Below are 17716 nucleotides of genomic sequence, written 5' to 3' on the forward strand. Positions count from 1 at the left end.
GGGGAGAAGAGAGGAGCAGCCCCGTTAGAACCCGCGTCCGCCCCAGGCTCTCCGCGCCCTCCCCACCCACTGCCTAGCAGCCTCCGGCGCTGCGTGGGTCAGGGCTGACGGAGCCCTGCGCTGCCGACCGACTTAAGGGCCAGCTAAGGGCCTGGCTTGGGTCAAATGGGAGCTGGATGTCAGATCACGCTGGGAGACCAAGGGGACTTTGCGTCTCAGCCTCACTAAACCTGAACTTACTCATCCCTAATATGGGAACCTGGTACTGTCTCTGCAGCTAGGCGCGATTTCCTGAAATGAGTAGGAAAACTGTCTATTAAGTTTTTTCTGTGCTAAGCTCTTTACCAACCTCAGCCTATGTATGACCTGGCTTACGGTATAAAGGATAGCAACTAGGAAACACCCCGCCGAGAAAAATCATTTATTCATCTCATAAATATATACTGAGTGTCCTCTGTACCCATGAACTGCTCCTCAGTTTTGCCATCCCTGAAATGGAGGTAGTAATAGCGTTAACCCCATTAAGTCGGTGGTAGGAATCAGAAATTAATCTTTGTAAAGCATTAGCTGCAGAACAATTGTTCCATAAACAGTAGTTAATGAGCCGTAGGTCGACGCCTAAAATTAGGGATAATCAAATTTCACAAGGGTTTTGTAAGCCCCCAGTGGAATGATGCTCATCAAAGATTTTCATTTCTGACCCAAGGAAACCAGGGCTAGTCCAAAGCTTGGCACAAAAAAAATCTCAAGCTAATGAGCTCTGTTGTGATGGGCACTGTCCCTGGAGTCAGGCTGTGTGTCCTGCCCTCATCCCAGCAGTTCATTCCCAGCAGCTACTCTGTTCCTGGACAAGGAACCAGGCAGGACAGGATGTATGCAGAGTTGGAAGGGAACTTCAGGATCTCCTTGCTCAACACCTTTTCTTTATTGATGAGGAAATTGAGGCACAGAGCCATTCCCAAGATTGAACAGCAGAACTGGAACTCAATACAGCCTCCTGCTGCCTTGTCCATTTCTCCTGCCATATCCCATCACCTCTCTGGGGTCTCCTGCACCTGCCCCCAGACAACCTATTCTGGTCAGAAAGCAAGAGGATTGTCTTCCACCCACACTTGGACCATGGTGGGCATTCCAGGAACACCAGGCGCATTGGGTCAGTAGGTCCCATCTGCTGGATGCTGGTGAGGTTGAACCAGGTTCCCAGGAGGCTCCCCGCCCCTTCCTTCCCCCTAGTGGAGGGATGCTCTGATGGGTCTTGTCTCTGTGGCCCCGTGGGGAATACCTACCATGTTTGTTCTTTTTCTGCTCCTCCTCCAGTCCTGGCACACCCGGGATGCCCAGGAAGGTGTTGTGGGAGTTTCCATACCACACCAGCAGCTCCTGATCTGGAGGGATCATCTGTAGGGATGGAGGTGAGAGGTCAGGGAGGCAGCAGCTGGGGAGTGGGAGGCAGGAGTCTCTAAACATCCCCTCACGGCCAGGAGATGTGCATCCAGCCTCAGCCCTGAGAATGCCACACCTGCTCCATGTCCACTGATCTGCCCCAGCAAGCTGCACAGACTGGGCAGGTGCCGGGACATCACAGCCCTCTGCTCCCTCTCCCTGCCTGGACCTCCTGAACATCTCTGTCCTAACTCCACCGCACCAGAGCGTTCAAGCAACAGAAGCCTCACAGCGAATAGAAGTAACAGAAGATGGAAGCCAGAAAACTTCATTTCTTACTCAGGGAAAACAGCCAGCCCAGCGTTGCAGGGCTGAGCCAGATGTTTCGGAGGAGGAGCGTGGGCTGGAGGGTGCCCTGTAGTGCTTGGTTAGACCCTGTCTGATAATGTGCTGGAAACATCTCTAATCCCCAGCACCCACAGACAGCAGCACATCACACCTATTTCCCCTGCCCAGCACAGGGCCCTGCGTGGCTCCAGGCATTTGGCAGATGCTAAAAAAGAAACTCGGGTTGACAAATGCCTCCACCTCAGGAAGCACCAGGGTACACACAGCCTTACACGAAGTCTATTTCAGCATGATCTAGGTCCATGACCAAGAACTGATGATAGGACTCAGCTGCTCTCAGGGGAGGACCTGCACGGGAAATGGCTGTTGACTAACCAGGGAGACCAGCAGGCCTGCTCCTGAGTCAGCACAGGGGGCCATCCCCAGGGGCCCTCTTGGCCTTTGGTGAAAGCCAGTTACCTTTCCCGAGTCGGGGGCCTTCAGCCCCAGCCCGGTCAGACGCACAAGAGAAGGGACAGCCCATCATTCTCCTGAGGACTGGCCCTAGAAACATGGCTGTGGCACGTGCCCTGGGATTCCCTGAGGAACAGCCCCAGACGACAGCTGCTTTGTCTTCCTGGTGGGTCCTCTTTTAGTTGAAGCACAAAAAAAAATTACATAGAATTCCACATAGGGGTGTCTGAAGCCCCCCTTGGTCTTCATGGCCAGGGAATAGGCCCCCTCCTCTTCGGACTGGGTCCAGCCTGCAGAGCCCTGCGACACTCAGAACCCTTGGGTTCACCTTGTCTTCCTTCCTCTGCTCAGAGCCCAGAAGACCCTCAGACCATCCCAGCAAGCTCTGTGCTTGACCTTGAAAGGAGGGAGCAGGAGAGGAGGAGTGGGGGCAGGGAGAAATGAAGGGCCTGGGCAACTGTATCCTCCTGAGACAGCCCAGGGCCACCATGCCCTTTCCCACTCAATCACAGGGCATCGCAGCCCATGACCAGTGAGTGACAAGATACCAGCAGAGAGTACCACACCTACCGTGATTGTGTGGGATTAAATGTGGAAAAACCAAATGTGGAAACCAAGGGAAATTAGGCAGAGCTTCAAAGAAAGCAGGCAGATTAGAATTTGGCACCACAGCCAGCATCACTGTGGCCTCTCTGGTCCTGGCTACTGTCCAAGAGGCCAGTGGGTCAGAGTTGGAGTCCCATGTTAGAAAAGGAACAAGAAAAAGGTTTTTGAACCCATCAGAAAAGTGGGTGATAGAACCCACAATAATTAAGATGCTTTGTATAAGAAGGATGGTGCAGATGGGTTCTAAGTCACTGGGTCCCTGCATGACCCCGGGCAAGTCACTCTGCCTTTCTAAGGTTGTCTCCTAAAATGAGGATGGCATTAGGTCCCCCAACCCAATGACTCTGGTTGTAAGTTACCTCCAACATCATCCCATCCCCTGGCTTCAAGTCTCAGTGGAAACCTGACCCAACAGCCTAGGGCTTCCTCTAGATAGTCAGCTCCCCAAACCAACTGTACGTGCCATCTAGAGACAACACTGCAAGGGGTTTGGGCTCAACCCTGGAGCCGGGCATGGAGGGGTCCACTCAGACTCCCCACCTGCTAAGTGAGTGACTTTGGCCGGCAGCTTCATGTCATGGGGTATCAGTTTCCTCCACTGTATGTATAATAGGGACAGTCTTGTTGCCCCAGCCTCCCTGCATGGTTGTTGGGGCAACAAGGCCGCTCGCAATAAAGCTCTGCACAATGAAGACATGGAAGGGCCAGTTATTATTTTCTCTGACTCACCCATCTCAGAGAGGCTGGCAGTGATCTGGCACATCATGTCCCTGCAGCAGTGCCCACAGAGCCTGCAAGGTGGTGTGGGGCTGTTGACACAGTGAAAGCTCAGGGTGACTAGGGACTTTGCTTTCCATGTGCCCAAATGCCTCAAGAACAATAGTCCCCAACCAGTGTGTCTCAGTTCCCTGGCTCCATCTCCGGAGATAGAAGCCCACCCCTCCGGGACAGCTGTGGGAGGGAGGTTGGGCCAGCCCCAGCTGATGATGCCCTGAGTGATGTCTCCACCTCCAGTCCTGTGGTCCGGGAACCAATTACTAAGTTGACACTGGCCTTTCCATTTTAATTGAAAATAAAAACTATTATTAAATGCAAAATAAATGTAATAAAAATAATAACAATGGGAATGGTGGATGAAGATCAGAACATCTTGGCTTGTACATATCTTGATTTTTTTGTTTTTCAGTAGTGGGAATTGAACCCAGGAGCACTCTAGCTATGTGAGCTACCTCCCTAGCACCAACCCCCACCCCCCGCGCTTTCTTTCTTTCTTTTTGAAAGTAAGGGTTTTGCTAAGTTTCTCAGGCTGGCCTTGAGCTTGTGATCCTCCTGCCTTAGCCTCCTGAGTCACTGGAATGACAGGTACATGCACGGTGCCCGGCTCAAGTCTCGAATATTCTTATTCAAAATTATTGTTTGTAATATAATATTTAAAATAAGCAGTTCAATGGGAAGGTATAGTATAAGGTGACTCATTTTTTAATTAGAATATTCTTAATGTACTAAAATTAATTTTACTCATTAACCTAACAGTTAAAGCACATGGGCATAAATGTATAAGCATGCAACAGGGTAGATAAAAAAAGTAACTCTCCCACTCTGGATGCCCAGCTGCTGCCGCTAGTTCTCTAGGTGTCTTTCCCCAGAAGGATTTGACATGAAAAAAATGCTGATTTGAGGTTTGAGCAGAGAAGCATCTTGGGACAGAGTGATTTCACTTTTACTTGATTCATCTGATTTTTTAAAAAGTAACGAGCACATTTATTTCTTATACACACACACAACAAAACAACAATTTTAAAAGAAGGAAAATCTATTACAAATAACCTACGGGGGACCAGGGTTGTGACTTAACTGATAGAGTGCTTGCCTCACATGCATGAGGCACTGAGTTCAATGCCTGGCACCACATAAAAATAAAAAAACAAACAAAATAAAGGTATTGTGTTCAAAACTAGAACTAAAAAAATAAAAAATAAGAACCTATGGGAACTGAGTATAACACATTCCCCAGACAGCGGCAAGCCATCTTCGGAGGGCTGGGGGAGGCAGCCCCATCTGCAGAGAGAAGGGGAACCAGGAGTTCCTCTGTCCTTCAGGGTCCTGGACCCTCGCCTCTGGGCTCCAACTGCTTCCAGGCATCCCGCATCCAACGAACTCCTGTGATCAAGCCCAGGAGGCCCTGGAACCTTCAGCTTCTAGTCCAGGATCCTGGAACTACTGTCCAGAGGCTTTCAATATCCCACCAACTAAGTGCAGGGAGTGCCTAGGTCCCCTGCAAGGACCTGTGAGTGCTCCCACTGCTGACGCTCAGGCTGGTCCAAGCCAGAATGTCTGGGGCTCGGAGAACCAGAATCAGCCAGTCATTTGCCTTTCTGGGGAGCAGAGATTGGCTCAGACACACCCTGATTAAAGCAATCCCCAGAGAACCAGTCCCGGTGTACAATCCACATCCTAAAACTTTGGGAGAAATGTCTATACCCGAATCTTGTTTTGACAAATTTTAAGACCTCTGAGCTCATTCTCTGGAACCTTCCTGATCAGTCCAGTTTATCCTGCTCCGCTTTTTGCATTTTTAGCTTAAATTGGAAATAATAGGCTTTGAGGTTTGTTTTCCTAATACAAATTCATGACACACCATTGAATATGCTCCCAGGAGACTCCGAGGCCCTCCCCTTCCCCGCATGGGTAGAAGCCCTGGCGTAGAAGGATCTCAGTGTCATCTGGCCGAACATCAATTTCCATTGTACACAGATGTCCTGACACACCAATTAATAGAGTTCCAGCAAATAGATATTGGCCAGGGAGGCCACACAGCCAGGCGATCAAGACCAGCTCTGCAGCCAGCGAGCCCTGGTTCTAATCACAGCTAGCCTTCTCCATAATCTCCAAACCTTAGTTTCATCCTCATTAAAATGGGGAGAGTGGGCTGTGGTATAGCTCAGTGGTAGAGTGCTTGGTTAGCATACACAGGCCCTGGATTTAATCACTAGAACTCAAAATAAATGAGATAAAATGAAATGGGGATAGTAATAGCACTTCATGGGGCTGACCAGATTATATTTTTAAAAAGTGCATAGCTGGGGCTGGGGATGTGGCTCAAGCGGTAGCGCGCTCGCCTGGCATGCGTGCGGCCCGGGTTCGATCCTCAGCACCACATACAAACAAAGATGTTGTGTCCGCCAAAAACTAAAAAATAAATATTAAAAAAAAAAAAAAAAACTCAAAAAAAAAAAAAAGTGCATAGCTGGGGAGTAGTTCAGCAGTAGATTGCCCAAGGCCCTGGGCTCAGTCCCCAGCACACTCCCCAAAAAAGTTTCTAAGACCTTTTAAAAAGGACCTAGGATAGTGCCAGCATATAGTAAATGCTCCACAGATGGTAACATTATTAGATTATTAGTGATGCTAACTATTACTAATCAGAGCAATTTAAGTGCATCCACCAATGAGCAAGGTCAAAAGGAAAATGGCATTTTTCCCTGTAGATCCAAGAAAAGAGAGATGGGACTCTAGGAAGAAATTAAAAGTTCAACTGCCTGAGATGAGAAGGAAAACAGCAGGAAAGAAAAATCTACATTTCCAGGACACAATAGTTCATCAAAAGGTAGGGAAGGAAAAGACCCAGAATTTTTTTTCTGGTGAGAAAATCCAAAATGGTAACAACTTATTTCTAAATTCTTTTCTAGTGCTGACTTTTTTATTTTTTATCTTTTATTTTAATTTTTTTGTAGTTGTAGATGAGCAGAGTGCCTTTATTTTATTTGTTTATTTTTACGTGATGCTGAGGATTTAACCCAGTGCCTCACATGTGCTAGGCAAGCACTCTGTGGCTGAGCTACAGCCCCAGCCCCCTAGTACTTACTTAAAAAAAAAAAAATATATATATATATATAATAATAAAATATATATTTTTATAATATTATAATAAAAAAATATATACAACTATATATATATATATATATATATATATATAGTTGTAGATGGACACAATAATTAATTAATTAATTTATTTTTATTGGTGCTGAGGATCGAACCCAGGGCCGCACAAATGCTAGGCGAGCACTCTACCACTAAACAACAGCCCCAGCCTTAGTGCTGACTTTTGAGGTCAGTCTTGCTTCTTGGGCCAGTCAGTCGTGTTCTGGAAGAATGGGGCTCCTGTGGGTACCTCTTTTGACTTGACCCCCATCACCTGCAGAAAGGTATTCAACATTTAGTTCCTCTTGCTATGTGCTGGGCATTTTCTAGAAAGGCCATTTTAGGCACCCGAGGCTGGAGTAAGTTTCTGTAACTGAAGTAAGCCCAGGGAAGTAAGCCCAAGCAAGAATAACACCTGAATAGATTCAGCCAGATGCAAAATTTTCCCACAGATTCACCTGTGCTTGGAAACCCCACAGCCTTTGTCTCCTTTGGGAGGGCCATGATTTTGTTTGGGAAAGTCTTAGTGCAGCAATAGTATATTGTGCTTATTGACTAAATATGTCCTTCCCCTTTTTGGCAAGTAGCAGGTTAGTGTTATGAAATATAAATAGCACTAGTGAGTGGCAGAAAGATTAAGAAAACAGATCACAGCAAAGGTCCTTCTCCTTGGCTAACCCCACATACTCACAGAACAAACAGCTGATTTATTCCAGAGACATCTGGATAGTGGCCTGGGTGGCAGCGATATGTCCAGTAGGACTGCGTGAGAGCTGCGCCTCGGCCCTGCCCCGATGGTGGTCATGTGTAGCCTGACACACAATTGATCTGGTAAGTGTACTCTGACAATTTGACAAAATGGTTTGAGAAAATTGCTACCTTGAAAAAAGTGCCCAACTTCATTCATGAAAAGTAATTTGGGGCATTCTGTATTTCCTTGTCCCTCCCTCTCTCAAACAGTTCCTTTTTCCTTTTTAGTAGTCTGTCTGGCCCTAAAAAGCATTAATAGCCACGTCAGAGGAACCTATCTGCAGCATCCATATCATATATACATCATATCCTTGCATCTACTTAAATTTCTGATTAAATGTAGATGAACTTTCCCCCTGATCATATAAATTCCAATCCCTCCCTGGAGATATCCATCAGCCACTTAGCCCTCTGACTCTGCGTTTCTGTACAAACATCTATTCGTGTGTCTGGGCCCTGTTTGAATCTCCTGCTCCCGCACAGCAATGTGAGACTCAGACCCCATGTCTGCACCAGCCAGGAGTCCTCTTGCCAGAATGGAACAGGTATTGCTGGCCAGTGTCCCGTGTTCACATGCATGTGTCTTCGTGAGAGGGGCAGGATGACTGTGTGGCCCTCCTACGTCAGGGCTGGGAGAGAGGTGACTATGGCAGTGTATAGAATAAGAGGGAGCCTTGGGAAGATGTGAGTGCTCAGAAGGATACACTCTGAAAGTGGGGTTCAGCTGCTCCGGAGGCCAATGCTAGGAGGATGGTCACAGGAGCAACCCCTGTCCTGCCTGGGTCTCTCCTGATACCCACCCCCATCCATCCTAGCTCTCCTCTCGGGGCTCCTGTGGAAGACCTGTTTGTTCATCTTTATATTTACCCTCTCTTTCTGGTCCACTGAGGGTCACCTCTAAGCTGGGACTCAGTTCCTGGTCATACCAGGCCCAAGCAAAGGCTGTCCTGTTATCATCCCTGGAGAGTCCCTGGGACCTGGTTATTCAGGGAGAATATGAGTCCCAGAAACTAGTAGGCCTGAGCACCCTGGGGCATCTTTAAAAAAGCTTGAGGTTCTGAGTCCCAGGGAGCAAAGGAAAGGGATTAAAGGGAAGTCCTTCTCTGGCTCCTCCAGGCCACTTCTAAATCTCAACCAAGCTTCAGCCCCATCCCAAAGGGCCTTGCTTGCCCCCCATGTGAGAACAGAAGCATGAGGTCCAGAGAAGAGTCATAGGACAGCCCCCACCATGCCACAGAGTACTCAGGCCCATCCCACTCTCTGGGGCCAGACACAGAACCAAATTTCCCACCAGGGACACTGACCCGGGAGAATGCCGGCTGCAGCCACCTCAGTTACTACCATTCTGCTTGCTCTACAGTAAGCATTACCGTCCCCACACACACACCCTCAGCTTCTCTGCCCCTGCCCAGCATCTCCCTACCTGCCAGGAACACCTCCTTTCCCATCCTCCTTCTGACCTTTCCCAGGTGCTGCCCCTGGCTTAGCCCTCAACCCCTTTAAAAGCCCCTGGAACACCATGAAAAGGGGCATCTGTCCATCTGCCACCTTCCTTGCTTCTCTGAAAAAGCTCACAGCACAGTCATTAGTGCTGACATTTCCCCCAGAGTCCCTGCAAGAGCCCCCAGCTCTGCCTGCCACCAAGTGAGACCTGGTTTCTGTGTCTGTAAACTCTACTAATCTCAATCCTCCCCGCAGGGTCATGTGAGGATTAGATGTGATAATGCGTATCCAGCGTCTGGGAGAAGCCTGACACAGCGAGCTAACGCCGACACACTCGAGTCATGATCCACAAGTCACCAGCGAGCCATGCATACAGAACAAGGGATAAGGCTCAGCTAAATGCCGGGCACGCATACACCCTCTCCCACCCAAAAGCATTCCCCGCTCTCCACTCCATATCTCCCTCTCTGTGTCTCTATGACTCTTGAACCCCAGCACGCCCTCAATCAATCCCCAAGAACTCACTATTGAGATACCTGGGACATTCACAGTGGCACAACATTGAAATCTCTATCCTTTCTGATCTGCAGCAAAAAGCCCCCCATCAGAACATGCTCCTGGAGACCATGATGCATGAACTTCAGCCCTCCAGCCTATGCAGGACCAGCTGGGCCTGTGTCAATGCCCCTCAGTGCTCTGTGGTCCCAGAAGGCAGCTGCCTGGCACTCTCCCCACAGGGTTCCTGCACTGGTTCCTACACAACAGACAGTACACACCTCGATGGCCTTGTAGAAGATGCTGGTGCCTATCTGGACCACCTCCAGATTCTGCTCCTGCTCATTCCGGGCACACTTGATGTAGGTCATCCAGCTTCGGTGGTCCTCCTGGCTGGCATCGATGAAGTAGCGCACCGTGCCATCCTCATTGAATACCTGGGCGCAGGTGGGGCAGGGAGCAGGTGAGGCAGGGCTGTGCCACATGTGTGGTTTGTGATCAGGGTCAAACCCCAGGCCAGCCATACTCGCCACTCTTACAACAGCCCCAGGAAGTGGAAAAAGCTATCATCACTTTTGTTTCCAGCTGAGGAAGGGGAGGCAAGGGGCGCAGTGATTGGCCTGAGTCTAGCCGGCTAGAGGTTGTCAACAGGAGCCAGTCTCCGGGGCTCTACAGGCTGACCACGCCACGCTCCTGCTGCCAGCTACACCCCAGCCTCAGAAAAAAAGGGGGTCTCCAAGACATCATTCCAAGGGATCTTCTGGAGGATGCAGAGGTACTCCCCAGAGCAATGAGGAGCATTGGCCAGGACCTAAGAGGGGGACACAGCAGCCTGGAGAGGAAGGCTGGCTCACTGTGGCACTGGTCTGGCCTAAGCCTTTTTCTGGGAGCTGCCAAGAGCACTCAGAGGTCAAACTACACCTTGACTTTCTGACCCAGCCACAACTGGAAGAGATAACCATTGGTCCAGGACTCAAGAGGAAAGGAGTTAAGTGAGGAGAGGTCTCTGGGTCACCCCCCTGTTCCCTTCCTCCTGCTCCTGTGACCAGCTATAGGATTGCCTCATTGGGCTCCTCTAGGATCTGCCAGGTGGAACCCTGGGGGAGCCTTAAGGGAGGGAAGGAGTGCACCATCTGGCCTTGGGGTTTTCAATTCTACTAGGTAAAGGCCCCAGAAGGAGGAATCACTGCAGGAGTGGCTTTGTCCTAAGGGAGGCCCTCCCTGCATCTAACACTGTGAGGGTGGGGTAGGGTCAGGAGACCTGGAATGGAAGCCCCTCTGAGCCTCAGTTTTCTTCAGTAAAGAGGAGATGATCACTCACAGGGCTGCTGAGATACCCCACGAATTGCCAGCTGGGGATTCAGATACCGACTCAATGCCAATCAGCAACCATCATTTTGGATGTTACTCTGCCTGGAGAGGGGAAGCCCGTTCTTAAGAAGGACAGACTTCTGCCATTTTCCATTCCAGACACCTTACCCCAGGTTGGGGCTTGACTTGAGGGTATTCCCTTGCTACTTCTGTAGCCCGAGAAAGAATGTGGGTAGTGGGGAAGTCCTCCCCAGGGATGGCTTCTGAGCTGGCCTCAGGACCCAGATGGACTCTCCATCTTGGACCCTCCCTGTGAAATGGAGGCAACATCCTGGTACTCCGGGTTAGCCCGAGAAAGGAGGGTCAGATTTTTCCCCACTGTGGCCTACCCAGGGCCGTGCAGGGAGGGACCCCCAGGAAGTGAAAGCTCCATGCACACGGAGGTTTTAAGGGTCCTCCTCAGGGGCATCCAGGCCGCCAGTGACCTCAGCTCCCAACAAGAAAACGGGCAGCAATGGGGCCAGACTCTAGAGCCTATCTGCGGACAGCGGACAGCAATCCTTGCCTATGGCTGGCTCCTCTCCCCCAGTCCACTCTTACCTCCCACATCAGGTTGTTGTTCTTGCAGATGTCCACGTGCTCTGGAGCGATGACGCGGCCTGTGAAGGGGCCCATCTCGGTGCCTGCTTTGATCCACGTCTTGGAGAAGATGCCAAGGCCCTCGCCAGGGATGGAACTCTGGGCGATGATCACCTCCACCGGTAGAACCAGGCTGGACAGCTTCTGCACCTCTGCCGCCAGATGCAGAGGAATCTGGTCAAAGCCTTCGCAGAGGAGGCCCAGCCCTTCCGGGCCCAGGACCCCTACCCAGGTCCTGCCCAACCCGGCCAACCCCAGCGGCCACAACTGCGGAGAAATCTCTCCAGTGATGGAGGAGTGGGCAAGCGCAGAGGCTCAGCTATCATTCTCCTCTGTTTGCAACGAAGGACCCTTGGTGCCCTCGAAAGCAAGTGGTGCGTTGGGGTTAGTTTCTAAGAGCGAATTTTCAGTTTCCACTTATTCTCAAAACATTCTCTACTCGGAAAGGTTTAAGAACTAATGACTGCAGAATGTCGGGTTTACAGACGGGAAAACTGAGGCCTGGTCCCGCGAGGAGTAACGACCAATCCGGGACTCTCGCCCAGTCCTGCTCCAGGCACCGCAGCCGGTGAGTTCACGCGCAGTGCGCTTAGAGGCACAGGGCAAGGGCGGAGGAGCCCCGACGGACGTGGTCAGCACTGAGGACAGATCTCCGACTCCAAGATCGCAAAGGCATAAAAGAAACACTGACAGTGAAGGGCTGGGCTGGGCTTTGGCTGTGTGACCCCGGGCAAGCCCTCCCTGCTCCTAGGCTCTGGGTGCCAGGGAGGGCGGCGCTGGACTCAGACGGCTCTGAAGTCACCTCTCCCGGCAGGGAAGAGCCAGCGGCCCCCAACCTCCTGAGGGTCCCCCTGTTGGGCCTCTGCGGCCGGGGTGCGAGCGGAGAGGCATACAGGGGCGGCCTCCATGTCTTACAAGGTTCCCCTCTAAGCTACCTGGGAAAATGCCCAGCGAGCGGACCGGCTGAAAGGGGGGGGGGGGGTTAAACGGTGTCCGTTGCGGCGCGGCTGGCAATTTGTCACGCTGTTAAAGTGATCGCATTCATTCGGCTCCATTCGAAAGAAATTGCTAATTCTAAATTCATTAGCCCTGGAAGAATGCTGTAGCAGTAAATTGTAGCTCAATGCGGAGGGGACTTGTTTAAAAGGGGCCGAGGAATTCCCCTTACAAAAAGGGGGGATTAGATGGTTGACATAGCGTGAATGGAAGTGGAATTAGTCTTCACGGTAAATTAAGAGAGGAACAGAAATCGTAAAGGGGGAAGAGAGGGCGACGCGCAGAGATGCCAGAGCCCGGGGAAAGATATTGTTTGTGGGTTGATGAATGAGGAATAAGAACTTGAGACATCTTAAAGAAAAGAAACTTTTCTCGCTCTCTTTCTCTCTCTAGCTCTCTGCGGCTTTTTCTCCCGGCCCGCCCGCCCTCGGCCCCCTCCCGGGCCCCCGCTGCCTTTTAAAGTTCTTGGTTTAAGTGGGAACTTTCGGGGGTCAAGCCCAAGTTAACTAAATGAATTTAAAACCCCTTCTTTTTGAGTCAACTGCTATTACACGCCTAGTAAGGCTTTAAATGCCGGGAACCGCCCGCTCAAGGCGGAGGGTGGGGTGAGGAGAGAAAGGCCGGGGAGCGCCGGAGCCGTGGGGCCTGTGGCTGGGATCCGGTCCTTGAGAGCGCTCTGGCGTCGCTGCTTGAGCCCTGGTTTAACCAGGGGAAACTAAGTGGCGGGAGCACCCAGGTTGATTTGAGCTGCCACCAGGTCTGGTATCCCCGCTGTCTTCCTGTGGTGGCCATCCTGGGGGTTGGGGGTCCCCGGGAGGAGAGCATGGGATTAGCCTCGACGGCTCCGACTCACCTCCAGAGAAGGACTGCGCCAGGACTTCAGCGGTGAAGGCCGTCTTGGGGCTGGCATGGTGACTCTTGTCCTCCAGGAGCTGTTCTCCCAGCACGTTGCGCCATCGGCCGTATAGGAAACTGTGCAGGATGTCGGAGGTGATGACCTCGGCTAGTGCCAGCCCCGGTGCTTTCAGCCCCGTCTTGAGCACCAGGGCTTCAGCCGGGAGCACGGAGCCCATCATGGGCGGCCCGGGGCTCGCCGGCGCCGGTGAAGGGCAGTCGGACAGATGCGCGGAGGTGGGCGGTGGAGAGGGGAGCAGAGGAGCCGAGGAAAGAGCTGGGACGGAGAAGGAGAATGATGTGGAGGAGGAGTATGCGGGAGGGAGTGGGTGGCGAGGGGGTGGCTGGGAGGAAAGTGAACGAGGGGGAGACAGGCAGAGGAGAAGAGAGAAATCTGCGGAGATGGCAGAGGCGGCGCAGAGGGCTGGAGAGGCGCGGGTGGAGGCAGAGGCGGGTGCGGGAGGTGCGGGGTAGGTGGGAGGCGGTGGATGCAGAGAAACGCCGGCGAGGGGCTCTCGGACGCGCGCTCGCCTCTCGCACACCCAGCCAGGACCGTCTTCCCCTTGGCAAAATCTCAGCGCCTTTATAGGAGCCGCAGTGACCCTCCTAATTGGTTATTAATGACCCCCTGACGTCGGAGGACAGACTTGTTGTACCCGGCCTGGCTCTGAGGAGCCTTCGCTGCGAGAGCGCGAGGGGCGGGGGCTCGAGGACTGCTCCGAACTGTTCCCCTCCGCATCTCCCTCCCCTCCCGGTCCTGCTCCCCCTCCTCTTCCTCCTCCTCTCCCCGTGGGAAGCGCCAGGCCGGGAGGGAGGCTCAGCCCGCAGGGAGTAGAGGAGGGGTCGGAGCAGGGGAGGGGCTCGGCGAGGCTCTCAGGGACTCCAGGGACTGGACAGGACTGGGGGGGGACACATGGCCTCGGCCCCGTGGGCCCAGCGGTCACCTCCTGTCCAGGCAAGATCCCTGCTCGCCATCCCGCCCCGGCCGTCACCTTCCCTCCACTGCCTTCCCTCGGCCAGCACCGCGCTCCCCTCCCTGGTCGGGACCCGGGCTTCGCCTTTCTCCCACACCCCATTCTCTGCGGGGCTCCACGCCCCCGGCTGCAATAGTTGCCCAGCGGCCCGCAGCTCCTGCTCAGACCGCGCTAATCTGCGCAGACCGCGCTGCAGAAGCCGGGGTTTCGCTTTACACGGGCCGCGCCAACTACCCTGCACGGTGCGCGCAGTCGGGTACAAAACATCTCCGACTTTGAGGGCTGCCGGGGCTGGGCCCCTGCTGCCGTCGGAGCTGGCCGGGTGTGAGATGGCTGTGTGGGCGGCCGGACTTCCTGCCCCAGGAGGGCTAGGTTGGGGGCTCTGGAGCGGCAGACCGAAATTCATACTGCCTGCCAGTTGCTTGCAAAAGGCTTTCCTGCAGGATACCATGAGTCCCAAAAGGGGTCCCTGGACTTGTCGTGGGTGGAAACTGCCGAGCCTCAGAGTGAACGCCCTCCGAAGCCTCCAGCTGCGCGGCGACGGGTCGCGGTGCGGCTTCGCTGGCGACTCAGCCTCCGAGATACGTCCTGGGGAAGCCGGCTGCGTCCTCTCTCCTCCTTGCTCCTAGCTCTTTCTCATCGGCCACTCCACTTCTTCTTCCTCCCTTTCCCGCTCTGTCACTTCACCCCAGTAGTAGACTTTCTGGCCCGATGCTTACAAGACACTTCGGATCACCTCTCCTGAAACCGGAGTTACTGAGTCCAAACCAAGGTGGGAACGCCACAATTTCTTGCAGGCTTGGCTGCCTCTGGGATTAACCACACGCCCGCCTCCGATCCCAGCCCCAGACACACCTGGTGATGCGGGACATTAGGAACATTCCCTCAACTGCCAAAGTCCTTGGCCCTCCCACCCCCACACTTGTGAAGTTCACTTAAGATACCGCAGAGGGAAGTGTTCTGCACCTTCCCAGCTAGTTTGGGCTCATAGATTAGGTCTCAGTTGGACATTGCCAACAACTCAGAACTTCCTTGAAGTTCCCGAACTTGGTTGGAGGAACGGTGACCTGTACTCCCACAAGCCAGACTCTGTCTCAATACCCTTTGGAAAAAAAAAAAAAAAACCCGCTGGGCCGTTGCTAAATCTGCCTCAACCTGGCAGCCATGGATCCCAGGCCCAGGCATTCCAGTTTTGGCCAGTGGTCTCTAACATTCCGGTCCTGCCTGGGAACATTGAGAAGGGAAGGCACCCAGAGAGTCTTCAGACCCTGCACCCAGATCCACCGTAGCCTGGCGCCCAGGGCAGGCACCGCAGAAAGCAGAACCATCGGGCACCGCGCCAGCAGAGGGCAGCCCTGCGGAGGAGCAAGCGCAACCGGCAAGGTAGGGTCCCAGAACCTCCACTCCCTTCCGGATGCCGCCAGCAGGACTCGCTAGCTCACTCCTGAGGGCTCAAATCTGAAGGGGCGATTAGAATCCAATAGTTTATGGCAAGAAGACCTGACTGGCGCCTGGGCCTTGGCTTCTACTAGACTAAATGGAGAGGAGAATGTGCCAGGGTAGAGGAAAGGAGACTACGTCGGGGAGCAGTGCTGGCAAACGCGCTCTCGGCTCCCAAGGCTGGAAATCTACTTCATGGCTCGCGAGAACGGATATGCGTTCTACTCTCTAGGCCTCAGTGTTCCTGTCTGTGCAATGGTTTGGGTCGTACTTTGTGGACTGAGGTTTCTTCCTACCTTGCTTCTCTTTGGGTCAGGTCAATTCCCCCTCCCCCAAATCCTGAGGATTTTGACATTCCCATGACGCTCCCCACTGAGAAAAGCCCTCAGGTCTGTGCGTCCTTCCATTCCGGAGCGCAGTATTTGGGTCCCAGATCCCAGCTTGAGGAGAGAAGATGCAAGGGAGTGGCCAGGGAGTCCCATTCCCTTGCTCTGCTCAGAATCAGCAAACCTGGCAGGGAGGGAGGGCCAGAAGCAAAGGTCAGAACAACCTTCCAGCAGGCATGCCCGCAGATCTGGGGCGTCTCCAGGGCGCTTTCGCATTTTGAGTTTCTGGCCTAGCAGTACCTTCTCCCGGGCGCGCCCCTAGGAAAGGAGCTCCTAGCCTCGGGGCCCATTGGGATTGGGGGGCAAGGCCCCTGAGTTCGCTTCGCGTGGTGATGTGGAGGGGAAACATCACATGTTCCAGTGGTTCCAGCGGATGAACCGCGTCGTTTACTTCAGGGCCTAGGCAGTGTGTGCCCGCGCCGAAGACCCCTCCCTTGGACCGGCCGGCCGGAGCTGGCAGGCGCCCCCCCACCCTCGCGCCCACGGGCCGCCGCTCCGCGATCTCTTTAATATTCATGGGCGTTAATAGAGAAGCCCCCAGTATATCGGTCCATTGTGGGCGGCTCGTAGGGCTTGAATAGGCCTCGGCCCCCTTTCTTCAGCAGGGCTTCCCGAGGGGCCGGGCCAGGAGTGAATGGCCCCGCTTCCCGCTCCGCGCCCCCTCCCCCTTTCAGGGAGAACATCTTTATCCCCGCCGCCGCCGCCACCGCTGCCGCCCGGGCCCCCGGTCCCGGCTCCGAGCAGAACGAATCAATCGGCCGCGGCTCTTCGGAGGTCATCCTCACAGCCCGGTTCCCCTTCCCCCCTAGCCCACGGGAGTAGGAGAGAGGGAGGCAGAGGCAGGCCGACAGACCCAGGGACTGGGGGACACTCGGGAGCCGGTGTGGAAGAGAAGAGCAGGGGCGACCAAAAGGGATAGCGGGGGGCCGGAGTGCGCGAGGAGGGGCTGGGGCCCTGCGGCCGCCCGGCGCCTGCTAATTTCTACTTGTTGCCTTGCGCAGGGCGGAGCGCCGAGGGGACCCGCCGGTGGTCCTCGTTCAGTGATGCGTCCTGCCTCCGGTAGAGGCCCCAGCGCACACCCATTCAGGCCCCGCTTTGCACCCACGAGACACAGAGCGCTGGGAGCAGCCCGAGGCTCCCAGTCTCGGCAGATCAGTCGGCGGGGCACTTTCGTTCTCGTCGGTGCGTCGCGACGGTCCTCTCAGGCCCGGACACGCACTTCAGGGGGACGTCTGGAGCGGAGGCCAGGTTCCCGGCTCCTGCGCCCGCTCTCCGCGGCTGGGCCCGGGTGCCTGGGGGCGCGAGTTGATCAGGCGGGGCCAAAGCGCACGGATCCCCGCCCCTACCGCCCCGCCGGCCTGGGGAGGCGCAGAAAGAAGCCCATTGTCCGCGGAGAAATACATTTTTGGGGGCTGAGTGAAAGCCCCTTTCTTTTGAACTTTAGAAGAAAGTCTCCGGCCCTCGCCCCTCGGAGGGAGAGATTTGTCTCCTCCCTCCCGGGGGCTCCGCTCGCCTCCTCCTCCCGAAACATCTGCCGGGCGAAAATCCACCCTGGAGGGCAGATCTCTCTGGCTTTAAGCCCTGCGAACTCATTAAAAAGATATTAGCGACGGGGGCAGGTCCCGCGCAGGTATCGATCGACCGGAATGAGCCCGAGGAAAAAAGGCGAAGAATGTGGCC

At 53.9% G+C, this 17716-nt stretch overlaps 1 protein-coding gene across 1 annotated transcript; it reads right to left on the reverse strand.

Moving 5' to 3' along the window:
- Positions 1 to 964: 964 nt before the first annotated feature.
- Prdm12 (PR/SET domain 12) lies at positions 965 to 13973 on the reverse strand. The gene is made up of 4 exons (XM_015497705.2): positions 13196 to 13973; positions 11308 to 11498; positions 9678 to 9833; positions 965 to 1398 (listed from the first exon to the last, which is right to left on the reverse strand). Exons 1-4 carry the CDS (start codon positions 13416 to 13418, stop codon positions 985 to 987), a joined length of 984 nt encoding a protein of 327 aa, XP_015353191.2. The 5' UTR covers positions 13419 to 13973; the 3' UTR covers positions 965 to 984.
- Positions 13974 to 17716: the final 3743 nt, after the last annotated feature.

The sequence above is a fragment of the Marmota marmota genome, unplaced genomic scaffold (assembly GCF_001458135.2).
Source record: "Marmota marmota marmota unplaced genomic scaffold, marMar, whole genome shotgun sequence".
Lineage (NCBI taxonomy): Eukaryota > Metazoa > Chordata > Mammalia > Rodentia > Sciuridae > Marmota > Marmota marmota.

Excerpts from the sequence above, each read along its gene's own strand:
- Prdm12 (XM_015497705.2), bottom strand. The coding sequence starts at position 13,418 with ATGATGGGCTCCGTGCTCCCGGCTGAAGCCCTGGTGCTCAAGACGGGG. Across the intron at positions 9,834-11,307 it reads ACAACAACCTGATGTGGGAG|GTATTCAATGAGGATGGCAC; the intron begins GTAAGAGTGGAC and ends ACCTGCGCCCAG. Across the intron at positions 1,399-9,677 it reads TCTTCTACAAGGCCATCGAG|ATGATCCCTCCAGATCAGGA; the intron begins GTGTGTACTGTC and ends CCATCCCTACAG.